The sequence below is a fragment of the Diabrotica virgifera genome, chromosome 6 (genome assembly GCF_917563875.1).
Source record: "Diabrotica virgifera virgifera chromosome 6, PGI_DIABVI_V3a".
In the NCBI taxonomy this organism is placed as follows: domain Eukaryota; kingdom Metazoa; phylum Arthropoda; class Insecta; order Coleoptera; family Chrysomelidae; genus Diabrotica; species Diabrotica virgifera.
In genome coordinates this window covers 146,944,811-146,966,940 of record NC_065448.1, presented here as the reverse complement: position 1 = coordinate 146,966,940, position 22,130 = coordinate 146,944,811, and the positions used below count along the sequence as shown (strand labels likewise).

The following is a 22,130-nucleotide window of genomic DNA, read 5'->3' as shown; positions in this document are numbered from 1 at the left end:
CATGTACCTGCAACAACAAAATTTATTTCTTCAACAAACTTTGGAAAAACAGCAAAAAACTATAAATGAACTTACACAAGAAATCAGAGAACTAAGAGAAGAACTCAAACATTCACTCTCTCTGAGAACAATGGGTGAGTTACTTAAGGTAGGACTCTGGAACGCAAATGGACTAGCAAATCATAAAAACGAATTGCAATATTTCCTGTTAGAAAACAATATTAAAATAATGCTGATATCAGAGACACATTTAACAAGCAACCACAATCTTAAATTTTATGGATATAATATCTATAATGCACCACACCCTGATGCTGAAAGGCATGCTAGAGCAGGTGCAGCCGTTATTATTCGAAAAGGGATTAAATACTATCACCTTAGTAACATAAAAGAGCCACACCTGCAGGCAGCAAGCATTATCAGAGAAGATTGGCTTGGATAAGTAGCAATATCTGCAGCATATCTTCCACCAAACTATCCACCGAATAAAGAATAATTTACTAATTATTTTAATTCAATAGATTTCTTGCCGGTGCTGACTATAATGCAAAACATGTGGGTTGGGGCTCTAGATTTTCTCCACCAGGTAGAGGTAGAATCCTCAATCCTCTTTTAAGTGATGCAGGAACTACATCTCAAACACTTATCTAGTTACACACCTACTTACTGGCCCACTGACCCTAGCAGACTTCCTGACTGTCTTGACTTCTTTGTAAGCAAAGGTTTTGGAGAAGGCTATCTAAATATTGTACCAAATTATGAAATTGCTTCAGACCATACCCCCGTAATAGCGACACTAAATTCAAGATTTGTTGAGAAGGAACGTCCAGCAAAACTGCACAATCATAAAACCGACTGGAATCAGTTCAGGGAAGAAATACATCAAAAAATAAACTTTAATATTTCTCTAAAAACAAAAGATGAACTTGAATTGGCAGTATACGAATTTACTACACTTCTCCAAGAAGCTGTCTGGAATGCCACTCCAGAATGTAAAGATACACAGAATAAAAGAAACTATCCTATTAATATAAGAAACCAAATTAAAGAGAAGAGGAGACTAAGAAAGATATGTCAAAACACAAGGCAGCATCAAGACAAAATAAACTACAATAGAGCCGCAAGACAGCTAAAAAATACAATACTTCAAAATTTAACACCAACAGCAGATACCGATTATTCACTTTGGAAGGCTAACAGGAAATTAAAACAACCCAGTAAACACATACCAGCATTAAGAAATTCAGGTGGCTCATGGTCGAGAACACATCAAGAAAAAGCAGAGGCATTTGGAACATATCTTGAAGAAGTTTTTCAACCTCTACCCTCTGTCAGTGCTGAAGAAGATGAAGCTATCTATGAAAGTCTAGCAACAATCCAACAGCCAAGTGAGCAAATTAAACCAGTAACAAAAAGAGAGGTAAAAATTACTATTCAATATAGATTAAAAACCAAAAAAGCTCCAGGCTACGACCTTATAACAGGAACTATCTTAAGTGTGATAACACAACTTTTCAACTCAGCACTAAGGCTCAAAATTGTACCAACGCAATGGAAAATTGCTGATATAATAATGATCCGTAAACCTGGTAAACCACCTCACGAACATACCTCTTATCGTCCTATTAGTCTCTTACCGGTACTAGCTAAACTATTTGAGAAGCTATTAGCGACAAGACTTTGAAGATAATAATTGATAATAATCTTTGTCCGGATCACCAGTTTGGTTTCAGAGAGAACAATTCAACAATAGAACAAGTTCATAGAGTCGTTGATATAGTAAATAAAACTTTTGAAAAAAATCTGTTCTGCACTTTTTCTAGGCGTCAGTCAGGATTTTGATAAAGTCTGGCATGAAGGGTTGCTCTTCAAAATAAAAATGAACGTTCCTGAGTCAATGTTTACTATACTGAAAACATATTTAGAAGGAAGATACTACCGTGTTAAGCATGAAGCAGATACATCTAAAATCTACCCTATACGATCTGGAGTGTTCTGGGTCCTATATTATATTTGATATTTACACACGACATACTAACAAACGAAAATGTAACGACTACAACATTTGCAGACGACACAGCTATGTTAGTCACAGATGAAAATCCCGCAGCAGCTACCGAAAGGCATATTAGGGACATTGAAAAGTGGACAAAGAAATGGCCCATAAAGATCAATGAATCAAAATCACAACATATTATATTTACCAAATGTTGCAAAATATCGTCTAATATAGAAATAAATAACAAAGCAATTACACAAGCCGAAAGCGTTAAATACCTTGGAATGCACCTGGACAAAACTTTGACATGGAGAACCCATATATGGAAAAAGCGCCAACAGTTAAACTTAAAATTTCGTAAACATTATTGGATCCTGGGCAGAACATCGAAGTTGTCTATACGTAACAAACTGTTGGTATACAATACAATACTCAAACCGGTCTGGACCTATGGGATCCAGCTATGAGGTACAGCAGCAAAATCCAAGATATCCATAATGGAAAGATTACAATCTAAAGTGTTACGCTCTATAACAGACGTGTTAAACAAAGACATTTATTGTGATCTAGAAATACCTACGATCAGTGAAGTGATAGTTCAGTGCAGTGTTCGGTACATAAAACGCCTAGAAAGCCATCCAAATGCCCTGGCAATAAACTTGCTTGATAATAGTCAACAAACTCACAGACTACAACGTAAAAATCCACTGGACCTGATTTATAAATAAGTTTTCTAACTCACCGTAATTGTGTTTATATTTTAGATATATGTATTGTTTGTAAATGTGAAATGTATATTTGTATGTAGCATATTATCGGAATGTCATGTTTGTTTCATACTTAGTGTGACCAACTCCAATTCAGTCGAATCCGGGAGAAGGCTGAAAAAAATACCTGAAATCCGGGACTTTTCAATAAAAATCGGGCCATTTTTTTTTCAGAAGACGATAATTAAAATACATGTTGTTCTGAAGCTATTTCCTTGTGGCATTTTTATAATCAACTATTTATAATGGGAAATAAGCCACAATTTTACCAAAAAAGGATTTTATTCACTGACACAGTTCAAGTTTTATTCACTGTGTCAGTGAATAAAATCTTTTTTTGGTAAAATTGTGGCTTATTTCCCATTATAAATAGTTAATTAAAATACAGAAACGAAAAAAAGTCAACCGTTTTAGTTTTCGTAGAATTATAATACCACGATATAAAATACATGCGTTTTGGATGTGGTATTAGTATTACACTCTAGAAATTGTTCACTTTTTTTCGTCCCACCAATTCAATTTGATGTGAATTCTTAGAAGAATAACGTATTCAAAATTTCAAAATAGAATTTTACCAAAACGTTGAAAATTCGGATGGCCCGGAAGCCTTGTCCGGGACGCCGGGACACGACTTCGTAATTCGGGCCATGTCCCGGATTTTTCGGGCTAGTTGGTCACACTATTCATACTAGATGTTCAGTCATTGGACTGACCTCTCTAACGTCAACTTTTTTTTACTTCAAACCCAAAGACGCTTAATGTTAGAATGTTTATACCTAACAGATTGCTGAATAATCGTTACAAAAAAAATTAAGATGAGCTTACATGGGCAACCATTTCATAACTTTTATAAATTTTAAAGTGTTAAAGTGTCGACTTACCGTCCTCGTCTATTTTAAAGGAAAATCCGTGTTTCTTAAATACATGTAAATTTTCAATCAATAAACACTCGTTTCCCGCGGTTAATTCCAAAAGTTTGGGACTAAAATGAAGTAAACAGTAAATAAAAGCTGTAAAAAAAGACGTAGAGTAATAAATCATCATCAAGTAATCAAAACATTTGCAGGGTCGATCAAGGAAATATTTAATAATACGCGTATTACACCAGGGAAATAAGGCAAAAATATACCATGTTCGGGACACTTGAGCAGCCAGGTTGCAAATGGGTTTTTTGAGTACTATATACCTAATATATTATAAATACAAAAATGCCCGTCACAGTTTGGACGAGAAATTTAGTTATTAACAAATAAGTGTCAAAAATGAGAGTTTTTTCGTTTAAATCGCTACAGGTAAAAATAGGGTAATTAAATGTCTTATTTATAATATTTTTCTTTTAGTAGATAAGCCAAGGTTTAAAATAGCGTTTTTTGAATTTTGGTCCGATTATTTGTTGTTTCGGATATTGCAAAATAAAACTAAAATTTCGAAAATAAATTATAACAATTAAGCAACCTAACTAGAGCCATTTTGAAGTTGAAGATATATAGGGTATGTGTAAAAGTTTGAGTAAACTTTGAACCTCAACAGAGTGGTTTCAAAATGGCGTTCGAACGGAATTAATTCGTGGTCGGTGGAGGGAAATTACTAAAATACGTGCACTTAAAAAATGAAACTGATTCTGCAAACATATGCTGCGATTAATATCGCTGGAACTTGTTGATGGATTTTGATCATAATTTTTTTTTAATTTGTATGTACTCGTAGTCTTATAGGGAACGTTATGTACACACAACCCCATCTAACATTACAAAACGTTAAGGGGAACTCCCCTTATCACTCAGGGATATGAAAAATAGATTACGACCGATTTTAAGACCTACCGAATATACATATATAATTTCATAAAAATCGGTCAAGCGGTCTCGAAGGAGTATGGAAACTAACACTGTGGCAGGAGAATTTTATAGATGTAAACATATATATGGCTATTAACAAATAGGGGTTGGTGATAGAAGAGTGAAAATTAAGGGTTGTATGTATTTTTTAATTCTACATCATATAAAGTTAAGGTAGATAATTTTGTCCAAAAAAATAAAAAAAATGTCATTGGGCAACCCCCTTATAACTTATGGGTATAAAAAATAGATTAAAACCTCTTCAACGTCCTACAGGATAAACGTGTAAAATTTTATAAAAATCGGCCAAGCCGTTTCGGAGTAGTATGTTAACTAACACTGTTCCAGGAGAATTTGATGTATATAGAAGTAACTGCGAATTAAATAATAAAAGTGACTAACTTTGAACCTAATTAACCTAGGCAAAAAGTTTTTTTTTCTGAAAATTCGTATAAAAATACCAGCTTTTGAAATCCCAAAGTAGATTTACTCTATAGTCAATATTAACAAAGTTATTCAAATTGTTTAGAAGCCAAAAATGACTCTATTTTACTAACCTTTTTTCGGAGTGATAAAAACCACTTTTTAATGATTTTTTTCAATACTTTAAAAATATAACTATTATTCTTGCATGTGGTTTCCACAGAATTGCTATGTCATTATTATTTTCTGAACAATAACATTGCAAAAAAAAGCTCTTTGCGATAAACAAATTGAATAAAATTTAAACTAATTGATGAATCGTCTTAAATTTTTTTGTGCATTATATGGAATGTTTGACTCAACTTTTCATGCAATATGAAAGTCTTAAGGCCATTTTCGCAAAAGTTATAGCATATTTTTTATTTTTGAAATTTTAGTCTTATTATGCACTATTCGTAACAAAAAAGGATCGGACCAAAATTCAAAAAGTGCCATGTTAAACCTTGGTTTATCTACAAAAACAAGAATATTATAAAGAAGATATTTAGTTACCCTATTTTTACCTGTAGCGATTTAAACGAAAAAACTGCAATTTTTGACCCTTATTTGTTAATAACTAAAATTCTCGTCCAAACTGTGACGGGCATTTTTGTATTTAAAATGTATTAGGTATATAGTACCCAAAAAATCCATTTACAACCTGGCTGCTCAAGTGTCCCGACAAAAACCTTATTTCTCTGGACTATATGTTTTGTTTCTCCATTATGCCGGTAGTTCCACATCGCAACAGTTGTATTGAAAGGATATTTTCATTATTATGAAATAAAGTATCACCCCTTAGTCCACGACAGTGGTGTGCATTTGCGAATGAACCAAATAAATAAAATAAATGCGATTTAGGTACTAGTTTACTACACTACTTATTACACTTACTACAATTTTTCACACATTCACTTCTTTGATAACATGCACACTATGCACAGTAAATCTTATACATTTTCTTCCAATTGGCTTAACACTTGGCATAAGGTGACCTATTACGCTTATCAAATATTTTAAAAGTATATCTTTCGGGAAATATTCACTCTTTAACTTAAGCCCAAATAAATTTTATGTGCATCGTACTTTTTAAATTTATTCTTGTGTTTTTTAATAAGAAATATTACAATCTTGTCGAGCTTTTTCGTAGAGGATATCTTGGTATGTTTATATTTTTTGAAATAAGCTATAAGAAGTTTGCTTTATAATAAACTTGCATTGCCTATAACAGTGATAGCTCCTTTTGGAATCAGATTTGAGCAAACCATTGCTAAAAACATCTTCATCATGTCTTCGCGATAGTCACCCGTATATTTTGAGGTATAATCTAACTTCCAAAGAAGTACAGGGCATACCGGTAATACCCACGGACGGAAGAATTTATCGAGGACACTAGAAATAAACGAAGCCAAGGGATGTCCATTCAGATGAAAATCCGCATTAAAAACCGCATTGGATGGTGGAGGCACATATGCGATATCGACAAAAGGTGAATATGTGGGAAGGAAATATTAATACCATTATTGGACCTTATTTTTGGGACAGAACCATAACAAGTGAAAAATGCTGGGCACTTTTAGAATTAGAGTTAATTGCAGAATTAGCCAGGCTCTTTCCTGATGATAGAATAGAATAGAATAGAAATATGCTTTATTGTCACTGAAAATACAAATTTTATGGACAAAGCTTAATTAAAGTCAGAAAAAATAAATAAATAATATCTAACAATAACAATAACAAATACAATTTTCTGAAATTTGATAAATCGTCAATATAAAAAAAATATACATAAATACAAAATATAAGTTAATAAAGTAAAGAAAAAAAAACAAAATCGATATATTGCAACAATTTATAGAAATTGCAAAGTGAATATACAACAAAGTAAACTATTTATAAACATAGGAACTAATAAGTTTAAGCTGCTGCATGTGACACCCAAATATAGATCAGTTTGGTTACTTGTACATTACTGTAATTTCTTAGTTAGTCATTAAGAAACTCTTCTACTGAATAATATGGTCTTTTAGATAGATGAGCTTTTGTCATTTTACGGAACTTGGGGAAAGAACTTGAGAGATTTGAGTTGTAAAGGAAGATGGTTGTATAGTTTTTTTTGCGGAATATAATATAGATTTCTTTACTAGCTCAGAGGACGGGATCGGTAAATAGACATCAAAATTTGAATTTCTGGTGGAGTAGTCATGACGAGGCCTTGCTGGAAAGACATGCATGTGTTTACGAATTAAGCAAACAGTTTCTAAAATATATAAAGATGTAAGGGTTAAAATGCCGTGATCTTTGAAGTAACTTCTGCAATGTGTTGTTCTTCTGAGGCCAAACATATACCTTATTGCTCTTTTTTGTAATTTAAAAATAACATCTAATTGGGCAGCTGTACTAGAACCCCAAAAAGGAAGACCATATCGAAGATGAGACTCGAACAAAGAAAAATATGTTAGTTTAGAAGATGCTAAATTGAGTTCTTTCGAAACAGATCTTATAGCATAGCAGGCTGAGGCGAGTTTCTTACTTAACACATCGATATGAAGGGACCATTTGAGGTTGCTGTCTAAAAAAATACCAAGAAATTTTACAGAATCAACGGTAGAGATCTGGCTGTTATTAACAAGCAGGGGTTGAAGAGCACTTTTATAGGATAATGCTACTGTCTTATCCACGTTAAAAGAGAGTAAATTAGAGTCAGACCAGGTTTTTATCGTAAGCAAATCAGAAGTTATAGTTGCATGAAGAGATGCAATAGTTGAGTTGCTCCAAGTGATACTGGTATCATCAGCAAAAAGAAAAATTTTTCCATCGATTTTTAAGTTAGTGATGTCATTTATAAAGATAAGGAACAGTAGAGGACCCAATACTGAACCTTGTGGTACTCCACATACAATGTTTTTGAGACTAGAGTCAGTATCATTTGCTCTAACTAGTTGTTTCCTATTATTCAAGTAAGATTGGAAGCAATTCAAAGAAATACCTCGAATCCCATAGAAATTTAGTTTTTTAATCAAAATGTCGTGATTTACACAATCAAAAGCTTTGGCATAGTCACAGAAAACAGTGGCAGTATAAAGATTATTGTTTAGTGCTTGGTAAACCTCATGAAACATAGAAAACAAGGCATCAGTGGTACATTTATTAGTTAAAAAGCCGAACTGATTTTGGGATAAGATGTTGTTATCAATGAGAAAGGACATAAGACGGGTTTTTATGAGTCTCTCAATAATTTTTGAAAGTACTGGTAGTAAGGCAATAGGTCTATAGTTGCAAGCACTAGATTTTTCACCACCCTTATGAAGGGGAATAATAATGGCTATCTTTAGGCACTCTGGTAATTTGCCTCTTTCAAAGGAATCATTAATTAGTGAGACGAGGTTTTCCAACACATTTTCTGTGAGATTTGAGAATATTTTTATGGATAGTCCATCAGTACTACAGGATGATTTGCTTTTGATACTATTGATAGTTTGGATCAGTTCAGATATATCGATTGGTCTTAAAAAGAATGAATTCGAGAACACTCCTGAATTGGGGAGATAGGAAATGGGATCTTTTTGTGGCAAAATAGTAGAAGTTATATTTTTACTCACATTAACGAAATATTCGTTTAGATTTTCCGGGTCTGGAAGGGCAAATGTTTGAACTGCGTGAGTTCTATTTCGAAGATCGTTTATTATGGACCAAGTTTCTTTTCCAACACTTTTAGAGCTTTCCATACGATTTTGATAGTAGGCTTTTTTAGCTGATTTGATGAGTTTTAGATAGGTTACCCTGTACTTGGTGATATATTGAGTGACAGAGACGTTGGTAGCAAATTTCTTGATATACAATAGTGAGCGCATATTTTTGGCTGATATGCGAATACCTTTTGTAGCCCAGGGTTTGTGATGTTTTGGCTTAATTGAAATTAAAGGAAATGCCTTATTGAAGATAGAGACAAGCTTTTCTATAAAATCGTTGAAATTATAGTCCACGTCCGCAGAAGGAAAAGCCACTCAGAAGTTAAGCATAAATTTTGAAATTTATGAAAATTCCGAGCGGAAAAAATCCTACCTAAACGTCGGGTTTTCGAGGAGGGTTTGCTGAAGATGTTAAACTTCGTAAATACTGCTTCCTGATCTGATAATCCCGCATTAATAATTGTAGAGCAGACATCAAGGGGTGAGAAATCTGAGACAATATAGTCAATTATGGTAGATGAAGTTTTTGTAATCCTTGTAGGAGAATTAACGTGCATTGAGAGACCATATGATTCAAATATGTTGACCAAGGACATTTGAGTAGCACAAGCAGCATCATAATTAATGTTGAAGTCCCCGCATAGAATTTTTCTGCTTCTATGAGGCAAGTCATCTAACAAATTTAGCAGGTTCTGAAAAAATAGTTCCACAGGGGAGTCAGGTGATCTATAGATGCAAATAATGTAAAGATTAAGATTTTTATTATAAACTAGGGAAAACTCAAAGAAGGCTTTATTTAACAGAAAGTCATATTTTGTAATCAGAGAAAAATCATTATTTCTAGAAAGAATTAGGGTGCCTCCATGAGCTGAACTTGGACGATCATACCTAGCAATTGTGGTATATTTTTCTACAAAAAAAGGCTCGTTGACTTCAAGCCAGTGCTCTGTAACCGCAACTATCGGGGGAAATCCTTATTCTTCCAGAAACAAAAATAATTCGTCAGTTTTATTTCTTATAGAACGAATATTAATCAGAACCATACATGATATAAATCCTCATCTCATGGATAGATCAATAGGGCTTTTCATCGATTGTAATTGGTTTTGAGCTTCTGTCATATGTTGTATAATCTCTGTAGGTATAATATTAATATACACGGATTATACGACATAATATGATAGAAGCTCGAAACAAATGACTGAATGAAAAGCCCTATAGCTGGGCACACACGTGAGAGGATTTCTGAACTATCTATTCCTACGATCAGATCTATCATTCCACACAAACGTAAATATTCCGTCTTTCATTTTTATCACAGTACCGATATGCGAAGGGAAAATTCTCTTAGTGAGCAGTTTCGCCATATTTTGTGGGGACTGGAATTGGAATGGACGTTGGAGATTTTACTGACTGAAAGGAATTGGAATTGGAGACTGAAAGGTAGCCTGATGGTTTTAAAAATTATTTGAGAATGTCTGCTGTACATTTTGCTGTGTTGCAAAAACTAATCGTCAAAATGTGCATAATACACACTTTACACGGTATACTATTAACAAAAACATTAAGAAACGTGAGAAACATAGTGTAATCAATACCCAAATTACAAATTAAATTAATCATTTACATGGTCGGACTTCGGTCGCGTACAAGCACACAGACCAGTCCCGTAACGAAACGAAACTACTGGCGATATAATATTTCAGAGTTCTAGAAAGCCGATGGCATAAACGTGCAGATAAAATAGAGGGTGTCATAAAGGGATTGGTCGGTAGCAGTCCAAATGTTTTAAAAATTACCTTTGTGTGTGCTCTGAGAATTTGGTTTCAACAAGATGGAACATGCAGCATCCCCTCATTATCTTCGAGGCGTTGGTGAGGTTCTCGACAATACATTTTCAAATCGGTGGATTGGAAAAATAGGTGCTATAGAATGACCAGCAAGACTCCCGGATTTTGACACCTCTAGATTATTTTTATGGCCACATGCATAACTAGGCCACAGATTGTCCAAGAACTGAAAGAAAGAATTACAGAAGAGATGGCACTAATTTCTCCGGAAAGACGAGGTGGTTATATTGAATACCACCTTCATTTTTTTCTTCAGGTTCTTTTTGTTATTTTACAAAAGATTGTAAAATATACGGGTGGTCCCATAAAATATATATTTCAGATACTGTACATTTGGCAACGTTGAAAATATACAATTTTAAACCGATGATCCATCTAAAGCCGGATTTATCTTACGACGCACAGTGAGGCAAGAGACAACATAAGTTGCGGTCATGCACTGTTATCCTTAATGGCAATTACGGTTCATTCTCTTTAATTCTTGACTTAACTGGAAAGGTGGCGCCACTAAAGACTTTTCCAAATGCGCATGTCATCGCATCTGCAGAAACTGCAACAGCGTTACCACATTTACTAGATTTCTACTTTTTTGGTAGATTTTTGATATTGTTTAAAAATTCTAGTATATAGGCAATACTTTTTAGTAAATTTTTGGTATATTTCAACATTTTGTTATGACTGAAATAAAATTTGCTTTTTATAGTATTTACTCCATTTCTAAATTAGTTTTCAGACATTTTGTTACAATTTTCCAATGTCATTACCGAAAATAAAATTCAGGACGTAGATGATGAATTTTACAAAGAAATGAAACTGGAAACTGGATTCTGGTGTAACAAACTTGCAGATTTCAAGTAGCAGTGCAAGCAGTATATCAGGTGTTATTGAAGAGTTATGGCATTCGGTGAGCCTATTAGGAGCTAACGATGGAAAACTAAAATATCTAAGCATATGTAACTTTGCAAAACAAAAAATGTTGTGTTTATTTATGTGTTTCTAATGTAAAATGCGAAAGAATTGTGTGAAGAATTTGATCCTGACATGCAGATGTTAAAATCAGTGGATGACAAAATATTATATACAAATATTAAATATGAAACTGATAAAAATTAATTATAGTAGGTTATTTTTTTCCCAGTTAAAATCTAAAAAATTTGGTTTTTTTACAAATATTCATATTATATTAATTTCTAGTTAGTCAGCTGTTGTTTTTATTATAAAAAGTCCTAAATTATATACAAATACGTTAATAAAGTTTTATAGTATATTTTAGTTTTTGATTTAGTAGATTTTAGCTAATTACAGACTTACAGTAGATTTTCTAAATAAAATGTGGCAACGCTGTGCAGAAATGTCATTTTATTTTGTCTTGTCAATGGCATCGTTGTTTGTTTACATATGTGTTTGGATTTATTTTAATAAATTGTTTTTTTACTTTTTACTTATAGATTAGCTATATATAACAAAGACTTCTACTTTCTTTCTTTAAAGTAAAATATTCAGTTTGTGTGCAAATTTTTGAATCAAACTTTAAAATGGTGTTTAAATGCTGTGTACCAAACAGGACTGAGAAGTAAGGAATATTCTTTTGCGTTACTTTGAATCCATGTAATTTAAAAATTTTGTGTTAATTTCGGCGCTGCCTTAATGTCAGGATTGATGTGTTTATAAACTCTGCAATGTTACAAAAAGATACTGGAAATATTTTAATTTTATTATGAGCTCCTATTTTTTATTAAAAGTTTTTTTAAATAATTTTCATGTATATATTCTAGTTTGTTTGCTGCTCAGCATCATAATTACGTTTTTAAAATAATTTTGGTACTTTTCTGTAAATTGTGCCGTTAATTTTTTAAATAAATATTTTAATTTTTGAATTTTGTTTTTCTACCTTTCCTATTATATGAACTATGTTTATAATTGCAGTAAAAGACTCCATAATGTAATGCAAATTACAAAAAATAATCGCTAATGTAAGAAACAATTGTCGATTATTTTTATAATTTGCATTATGTTCACTGGCGCCGACTTACATAAATTATTGGTGGGGCCAACCTTGCTGTGGAGAGCAAAGCTCTCCATTTATTTTTATATACAGATATATATATATATATATATATATATATATATATATATATATATATATATATATATATATATATATATACAGGGTGGTTCATCTTATTCGCCTCGGTCTCTGTACGGAAAACCACTTGATATTTTAAAAAATTTTCTTCACAGAAATATACAGGGTCTTTAATACTACAACCTAAAAATAATGTGAATTATACAGGGTGTTCCAAAAAAGAGTGGTATATCAAAGTTATATTTTTTCTTATGGAATGCCCTATATCTGATGACATTATTGAATTGACGTTAAAAAATAAGCTATACTTTCATAAGGGTTCCCTATACCTAAATACAGGGGGTTTTGATTTATTTCGATTTTTATAAAAATGTAAGGTTTTAGAAAAAAATAAATATCTACGAATCTAAGAAGCAGTAACAAATTCTTTCTTGGATCTTAATAATAGACTATTTAGCATACTTAAAAAGATGCTCACTGCAACAAAATTTCTTACAGGGTGGTCAAAATATGAGATTGTTCTATTAACAAATTCAAGCTGTAATAACTTACTTATTTTAAATGGAACACCCTGTATCTTACTAGTCTATCGCGTAGAAAATTTACTTAGCTTTCAATTTGTATTAGGGTTTCCTATACCTATCTTTTTACAGGGTGGTCAAAATATTAGATTGTTCTATTAACAAATTCAAGCTGTAATAACTTACTTATTTTAAATAGAACACCCTGTATCTTACTAGTCTATCGAGTAGAAAATTTACTTAGCTTTCAATTCTTATTAGGGTTTCCTATACCTATCTAGCTTCATTTTTTAAATATTTAAAGATTTCCTAATTTGTAAGCTTTAAAAATTAGAATTAAGTACCTATGTCGTGGTTATGTACAACACATCACGAACACCGGCAATATACTTAAATATCTTAGTCAAGATAGTTTCATTAATAAAATTCACATTTTTATCATTTAATCACACAGAGTGTTCTTATTTTAAATGACATACTCGATATTCTATTCTTTATAATGGAAGATATTTAAAATCTCTTCAATTCCATGTTAACATTCTCAATACACATGTTATTCTGTAAATATAAATTCCCATGTTATTCTGTAAATACCCATTTTTACATATTTTTGTACAATAGGCTCGTTTTCGTCAAAGTAGCCATTGCATTTAATTGTTTGTAATTGCGATTTAAAGATTCAAACAAAAAGTGGTGTTCTTAAATTTACTTAATAACCGCTGGGTTAAGATATGGAAAATACTTATACGGAATGAAATATAATTTAAATATCTTCCAGAATACGGCATCTAATATAGGGTATGCAGTTTAAAATAAACATATTATTCAATTTCACATGTAGGCCAAAATCAACTAAAATAATACAACACTCTGTGTGATTACATGATAACAATGAAAATTTTATTATTACTGACAGTATCTTGTCTAAGTATATTGCCGGTATTGGTGATGTGTTGTACATAAACACGACATAGGTACTTATGTAATTCTAATCTTTAAAGCTTACAAATTAGGAAATCTTTAAATATTTAAGAAATTAAGGGAGATAGCTATAGGAAACCCTAATAAGAATTGAAAGCTAAGTAAACTTTCTACTCGATAGACTAGTAAGCTACAGGGTGTTCCATTTAAAATAAGTAAGTTATTACAGCTTGAATTTGTTAATAGAACAATCTAATATTTTGACCACCCTGTAAAAAGATAGGTATATGAAACCCTAATACAAATTGAAAGCTAAGCAAATTTTCTACGCGATAGACTAGTAAAATACAGGGTGTTCCATTTAAAATAAGTAAGTTATTACAGCTTGAATTTGTTAATAGAACAATCTCATATTTTGACCACCCTGTAAGAAATTTTGTTGCAATAAGCATCTGTTTAAGTATGCTAAATAGTCTATTATTAATATCCAAGAAAGAATTTGTTACTGCTTCTTAGATTCGTAGATATTTATTTTTTTCTAAAACCTTACATTTTTATAAAAATCGAAATAAATCAAAACACCCTGTATTTAGGTATAGGGAACCCTTATGAAAGTATAGCTTATTTTTTAAGGTCAATTCAATAATGTCATCAGATATAGGGCATTCCATAAGAAAAAATATAACTTTGATATACCACTCTTTTTTGGAACACCCTGTATAATTCACATTATTTATAAGTTGTAGTATTAAAGGCCCTGTATATTTCTGTGAAGAAATTTTTTTAAAATATCAAGTGGTTTTCCTTACAGAGACCGAGGCGAATAAGATGAACCACCCTATATATATATATATATATATATATATATATATATATATATATATACAGAGATATATATTTTTGTATACAGAGAAACATTTATTTTTATATATTTAGATTTACACATTAAGTATTTTCCAAAACACAAAGTATATATAAAGTTAAAAAAATACAAGTGTATTTTGTAGTAGATGAATAAAATGATTACTCCTAAAGGCCTAGTCAAACAAAGCAAAAGTTGATTTACGTATTGGAGTTCTGTTGATGAACTCATTCACCAGTGGTCTCATGTCAATGTTATCCAGCACATCTTGATGAGTGTTGAGGACCGCAACATAGTTCAATCTTTCTTGCCCCATGGTAGACCGTAAATAAGTTTTGAGACGTCGTAGGGAACTGAAGGACCTCTCTGCTGTGGCTGTAGTTACCGGAACTGTCCTGAGGAGTTTGATGCATTTGGTAACCTCAGGTAGTAAGTCTTGTACACTTTTATCAGCCAAAACGAATTTGTTTACTTCACGCATGGTTTGCAGAGTCACTTTTCTTTGTACTGCAATATCATGCAGCATGGAGAGATGCAAAGAAAGACGATTAACATCCAGGTCATTACAAAAGAAGTCTCGTAATTTTTCCAAGTTATTATTACTTGTCATTGCAGAAACACATTCTTGCTCGATTTCAGTCACCAATCTTAGTTCTGAAGTTGTAAACCTTTCCTGAACGCAAAGTAATACTGTATCACATACTTCTATGTAAATCTGTTTGAAGTACTCTTTTGGAGAGGAGTACTTATAAGTAACAGATGAGTTAGGATTTTCCAGTTTTTTTGATACAAATCTTTGTCTGGGTAACTTAGGTTCATCAACCATTCTAGGTTTATCGTGAACAACATTTTGCCAAAATGTTTCAAATTCTTCACGCTTTTGTTGAAGAATATCTCTGAGACAGTCCAGCTTGGAAAATACTTCTGGTGCTGTGATGTGTGGACTTTGAAGCTGGGTGTTAACTTCTTCAATAGGGCTCATTACAAAGCTGTACAGAGATATTAGAAAAAGGGTTTTGAATTTAGACATTTGTTCAAAGTACCCAGAGCATTTAGATGCAGCATCACAGCTGCAACTTTCAGAAAATGAGAGGAAAAACTCACTTAAGCTGGCGTAATTATTCAATATTTGTTTCATACTAGAAGCTCGCATTGTCCATCTAGTAGGACAGAGAGGACGAAGCCCGATTCTACCTGTTTTCTTTGGCATTACAGCTAAAATGGTTTTGAATATATCCATTCTTTTTGGTGACTCTCTTACTGTGTTGATGAGGTCCTTTGCGAGATTCATAATGTCCCGCATGCTTGGTAGATGCTTAAGACTGACCTCTACAGCCAAATTCAAACTGTGCGCTGCACAGTGAATGTAAATTGCTTGGGGCTGAATGTCTTTAACCAACTTTTGAAGGCCATTGAATTACCTTGCATATTTGAGGCTCCATCATAGCATTGACCTCTGATATTTTCTAACGGCAAATCAAGTCGCAGCAAAATGTCTTTTATTACTTCAAAAAGGGTTTTGGCTTCAGTGTTTGGAGTGGAATAAAACCCTAGGAAGTCCTCACACACATCAAAATTGTCATCTACTGTCCTAATACAAAGAGAGACTTGCTCTTTTACAGATACATCACATGTTTCATTTTGAAACTATTTGTTTTGACGTTTGAAACTATTGGTGGGGCTTTGCCCCACCTGTCTCAACATTGGTGGGGCACGAGCCCCACCATTCTTTATGAAGTCGGCGCCAGTGATTATGTTATAGAATCTTGTTTTACTACAATAATTAGCAACAAAGCTTATTTGAACGTTTAAAATTCCCGCCATTGCCCATTTAGTTCATGACTAAACCGGACAGAGGGCGCTGTATACATTGCAATTTTACGTATTAAAGAGTTGCCTATCTATCCTAGTTATATATACCTTATCTATGGTTGCGGTGTCGGAAAGTTGGTCGAGAACACTTCGTCGACGGAAAATTAGTCGACAACATCTGGTCGATAAACAGTTGGTCGAATGCACAATTCATCTAATGTACAATTCGTCAACGAACATTTGATCGAATGGATTGTTCGTCGACAAAGACCCAAAGGGAATAATGGTGACAAATGAAGGATTATTTATTTTTATTTTTTTTTTCAAAATTTTGTTTAAATTTTCTGCTGTAGTCTAAAATGTTGATAAGTATCAATTGTCCGGAAATGCTCCGTTCGCAAGTGCGCCGACACCAAAAAGAAGAACGGTACAACATCACTAATTAAAATATCGGTATTTGCTGTCTACTCTCCTACCGCAGCTAATTTTTTCATTAAATTTAAAAATAATTAAGATTTAGAAAAAAAAAATTAACAAAACCCCAAAAAATAAATAAATTTAGATATGTATAATACAACAAGAATAAAAAACCGCTAAACGCCGTAAAAATGAGTGGCGCATACGATATTCCAGCTACAAAAGATCTGACATGAATATTACGTGGCGCGAAAATGTATTTTCATTTTGATGTAAAACAAAATTCTAATTTTATTTTAAAAGATTTTTCCATAATATTTGCTCAATTTGAAGTAAAACGCGCCACAAAAGAGTAAATTTGATACAGTTTAAATTTTGAAACTCTTTTGTGGCGCGTTTACTTCAAATTTAGCAAATATTATGGAAAAATCTTTTAAAATAAAACTAGAATTTTGTTTTGCATCAAAATGAAAATACATTTTCGCGCCACGTAATATTCATAGCAGATCTTCTGTAGCTGGAATATTTGGAAGCCACTCATTTTTACGGCGTTTAGCGGTTTTTTATTCTTGTATCAAGAGTTTGTCAAAGTTATTTATAAATTAAATGTATGCAATGTTACAAAAGTTGTATGTTTATAAATGGTCGCCTTTGTCGCATTATCTCCCAAATGATCTAGTGTCCATCGAATGCACACTAGATTTTTCTTCTATTCGAAATAGATTGAAAAAATATATTGGGATGGCCGGTAAATGAATTCCGATTGCCCGTTGCCAGATCAAATTTATCGTCGTAACGACTACAACTACATAAACCATTTAGGGAATAATCTTTAACTGGATTATACTTTTGTAGCCTAATAACTTCTAATCGGCTTAACCGATTTTGACCACTAAATATGAGTTTGAAACGTACTGACAAGTAGTATCTGATGCATCTAAGGTCGAGTATGATTACTGAAGCTATTACACGAATTATTGAGCTTGAAAAACCGTTTTTCCCATACGAAATAGATTTGATCATACTTATGAAGGCTATAACTTAAAAATTCGAATTTTCCCGGATATGAGGTATACACCGTTAGATTTGTCTAGAGTCCTTCTACAAACGCTCAGTTATTGGCGCAATTCGTAGGTTGAAATTTTGAGTAATTGTCGAAAAACCAAAATTTTCAAAGTTTAGTTTTTCAGTTTTTCGGCTATACTGAGCCGTGTGTATGTCTGATCCTGACGGCTTAAACACCATTTGAAAGGTTAATTCAACACTATTGATTTGGTGTACTTGTGGTTCTCCTGTCTCCTTTTGAACCGAAGATATACCCCCAAAAAATATGCCGTTTTGTACCTACCAAGTCCTATAGCTGGCTTATGGGTGGTCAAAAGTCACAAACTACACCGGTTCTGAATCGGCCCTTACGCCCTCTTAAAACACAGAAAAAAAATTCAGATCGGTTTAACTTTTCCACACACATACATACATACATACATACACATCCACAAACATTTTCCTTTTTTTTAATAGAAATTGTGTCATATTTCTGAGCTCGGTAACTTTTGAATGGTATAACCGATTTTTAAAATTAGACATGCGTTGGAAAGGTAATGATCAGTACTATTAGAAGCCGCAAAGGTCGGACTTAAATTTTCAAAGTTTTTGGGAGTTTTGGGGACGAGAACGAAAAACAGACCCTAAATAGGAAGGGCCGTAAAATCCACACCCTTGGACCAAAATGGATGGTTGACATATGAATGAGTGAGCATTTTCCTGAACTTTAAGATGGGAGTTGGCCCAATTTTCAATTCAGTCAGATTTAGAAAATCGAAAATTTCGTGTATATATAGTGTCGCTTGTAGGGGGGGGGTGTGTGTGCGCGCCACTGGCGTGAACTGCCGTGCTCTGGTAATATTCCAGTTAACAAAATATAAACCAATAATCCGTCGTTTGTCACCATTAATCCCTTTATTCTAAATATAAATTACAGTTTGTCGACGAAAGATCCATTCGAACAAATGTTCGTCGACGAATTGTGAATTCGACCAACTGTTTGTCGACCAAATGTTGTCGACTAATTTTCCATCGACGAAGTGTTGTCGACCAACTTTCCTATACCCCATAAGTTGGCATTAAATCATTGTCGATACATTATGGCCAATTTTTTTTAAATATTATAAGTTGTGTGTACATATACAAAAACGATGTTTTTCAAATGTTCTCAAATGTTCGTTACTATCCGTAACGAATGTTGTCGATCATCATGGCAATCTTTATTTTATCTACAACAACGTGGAAAGGCTGCACAGATGTTGTGTTGAAGCAGGTTCTCAGGTTCTTTAACCAAGATGTTCTTGTTCTTCAACATCTCGGACATTCGGAGATTTCAACATAATATGTAGTGCTTCCACTGGCAGGTGTTCTAATTTCTTTATTTTAATATTTCTTTCCTAATACGTTCTGCCATTGACATTGACAGGAGAGTAGAGATGGTGTGTCTATAGATATATAAATACATGATACAAATAATGAAAAATTAATTAAGATTAAGATTAAGAGAATTTAATTAAGTTAAAATAACCTCACAAAAAAAATTCTGAAAAAGGAGTAAATTTCAGCACAAAGTTAAAATGACTTTTTAAAGAATAATGTTCAAACTTTCAAAATAAAACAAAATTAAAGTCAGGTCAGTCCGGGAACACTAACAATTAACTCTTTTTGAAAAATGCATATTTTGATATTTTGTACAGGTAATTTTAAACAACATATTATAAGAAACTATATTTACTTAATCATTATATCACATTTGTAATACTATTGTCACTTACGTGAAGATCAAATATCCGTAACCAATTTGACTTTAAATAAGTGGATCAAACGTAAGTAGAATCACACTATCACGGCTTACGCATAGGGCTTTTCATTCACAGTCATTTGTTTCGAGCTTCTGTCATGTGTCACATAATATTAATATATCTATGTCTTTGGTTTGTATCATTGGTATAATATGCCAATAACGTATGACGTAGATATATTAATATTATGTGACATAATTATATCTATAAATGAACAAGAAAGAACAAAGAATTGCATTTATAAAATACCTTGTGAATGCAAACAATTTTATTTAGGTGAAACATCAAGACCATTAAACGTTAGAATAAGTGAATATCAGTCTTATATTAAAAATAGAGAATTCGATAGATCTCAAATATGTCAACACGCATGGGATAATGAACATAGAGTTCAATGGAGAGATTCAAGTATAGTCCTAAAAGAATCAGATAGTAAAAAGAGAAAAATCAAAGAAGCGGCTCTAATTATGCTAAATGAAACCAATTGTGTCGCAAATTCCTCGGTAGAATGCAGTAGGATGTGGTTACCCATACTGAAAGAGGAAGTCAATAGAAAGAAAATACCACGATTAGTAAGTCAATAACATATCGAGTTAGTACAAATTTTATATTTTAGTATTACTTAATGTATATCTATGTATTATTAACATTAATAATAATTTAAACATATTAAAGTCAGATAGTAAAAAGAGAAAAATCAAAGAAGCGGCTCTAATTATGCTAAATGAAACCAATTGTGTCGCAAATTCCTCGGTAGAATGCAGTAGGATGTGGTTACCCATACTGAAAGAGGAAGTCAATAGAAAGAAAATACCACGATTAGTAAGTCAATAACATATCGAGTTAGTACAAATTTTATATTTTAGTATTACTTATTGTATATCTATGTATTATTAACATTAATAATAATTTAAACATATTAAAGTCAGAATTTGGTATTAGTTTTTTTGAAAGTAAATTAAATGTAAGACCAAATACTTACGATGTCGGGATAGTATCACGAGGTTTTTTCCTGGTTTTCCCTCGTGATTTACTATGGAATCTCTAACGCGAGAATTTTACTGTCATCGTTGCATTTGGTTGTCTTTTTAAAGACAGATCATCTGCTATATTTTTTTTTGTGACGGATATTCTTGAGTTGGGATTGATTTCATGTAATCGAATGAACTATCTTTTAGTAAAGTCGTCCCAGGAACGCAACTCATAAATATTGACGATATCATTTTAAAGTCTTCTACTTTAAAATGTATAATATACGTCTGAATTGCCAATATAAATGAGTCAGATTAAATAAATTATTAGAAGAATTTTTTTTACTTAGGAACAACATTTTTTGTTTATTTTAGTAGTACATATTTTGTATTTTGACAACGAAACCCGATTTGGGCTTCGAAACGTTAATAAAATCTTTTTTGGTAAAATTGTGGCTTATTTCCCATTATAAATAGTTGATTATAAAAATGCCACAAGGAAATAACTTCAGAACAACATTTAATATTTTTATTTTATGCCAACTTTTTAGCTCTCATGCCCCACTGTGCGACGGGGTGTGTACGACACGAACCACGGAACAATAGACGGCTCACATCTCCAGTGCTACCCCGTTGCGTTGTACGATAAACTAGCTAATGCTTTTCATATCAGACGATTCTTCAACTACGCCAGTCAATGAGAGCAAGAATAGGATATTACCTCCGAATTCTATCCTACTGTATGGATTTTAATGAAATTTTGGGCCTAGCCTCTACTTATCTCCTAATTGAAAGTCTACCCTATGCCGATGTGTGCTTTTATCTTGGGGGTGGTTCTCACCCCTTCTTAGGGGTGAAAAATTTGTTTGATTAAAATTACCACGGAATTAGCTGGAGAAGCTAATTCTAAGCAAAAACTGTTCTATAATTTTTTTTTGAAAACTCAATACTTTTTGAGTTATTCGTGGTTGAAAATTGGCCATTTTCATTGAAACAATACCTTTTCGAACGGGTTTTTGCGAATACCTTAAAAACTATGCATCTAACTAAAAAACCATTTAAAACATTTTTGTAGGTTATAAAAAA

The 22,130-nt window shown here is 32.6% G+C and overlaps 1 protein-coding gene across 2 annotated transcripts in view; it reads right to left on the bottom strand.

Moving 5' to 3' along the window:
- The window catches only part of LOC126886924 (mismatch repair endonuclease PMS2), a 106,235-nt gene that overhangs the window by 32,910 nt on the left and 51,195 nt on the right, over positions 1 to 22,130 (bottom strand). For both annotated transcript variants that reach the window (XM_050654086.1, XM_050654087.1), the window contains one exon: positions 3,648 to 3,748. In XM_050654086.1, coding sequence (XP_050510043.1) covers positions 3,648 to 3,748 — 101 coding nt within the window. The remainder of the gene's footprint in view (positions 1 to 3,647; positions 3,749 to 22,130) is intronic.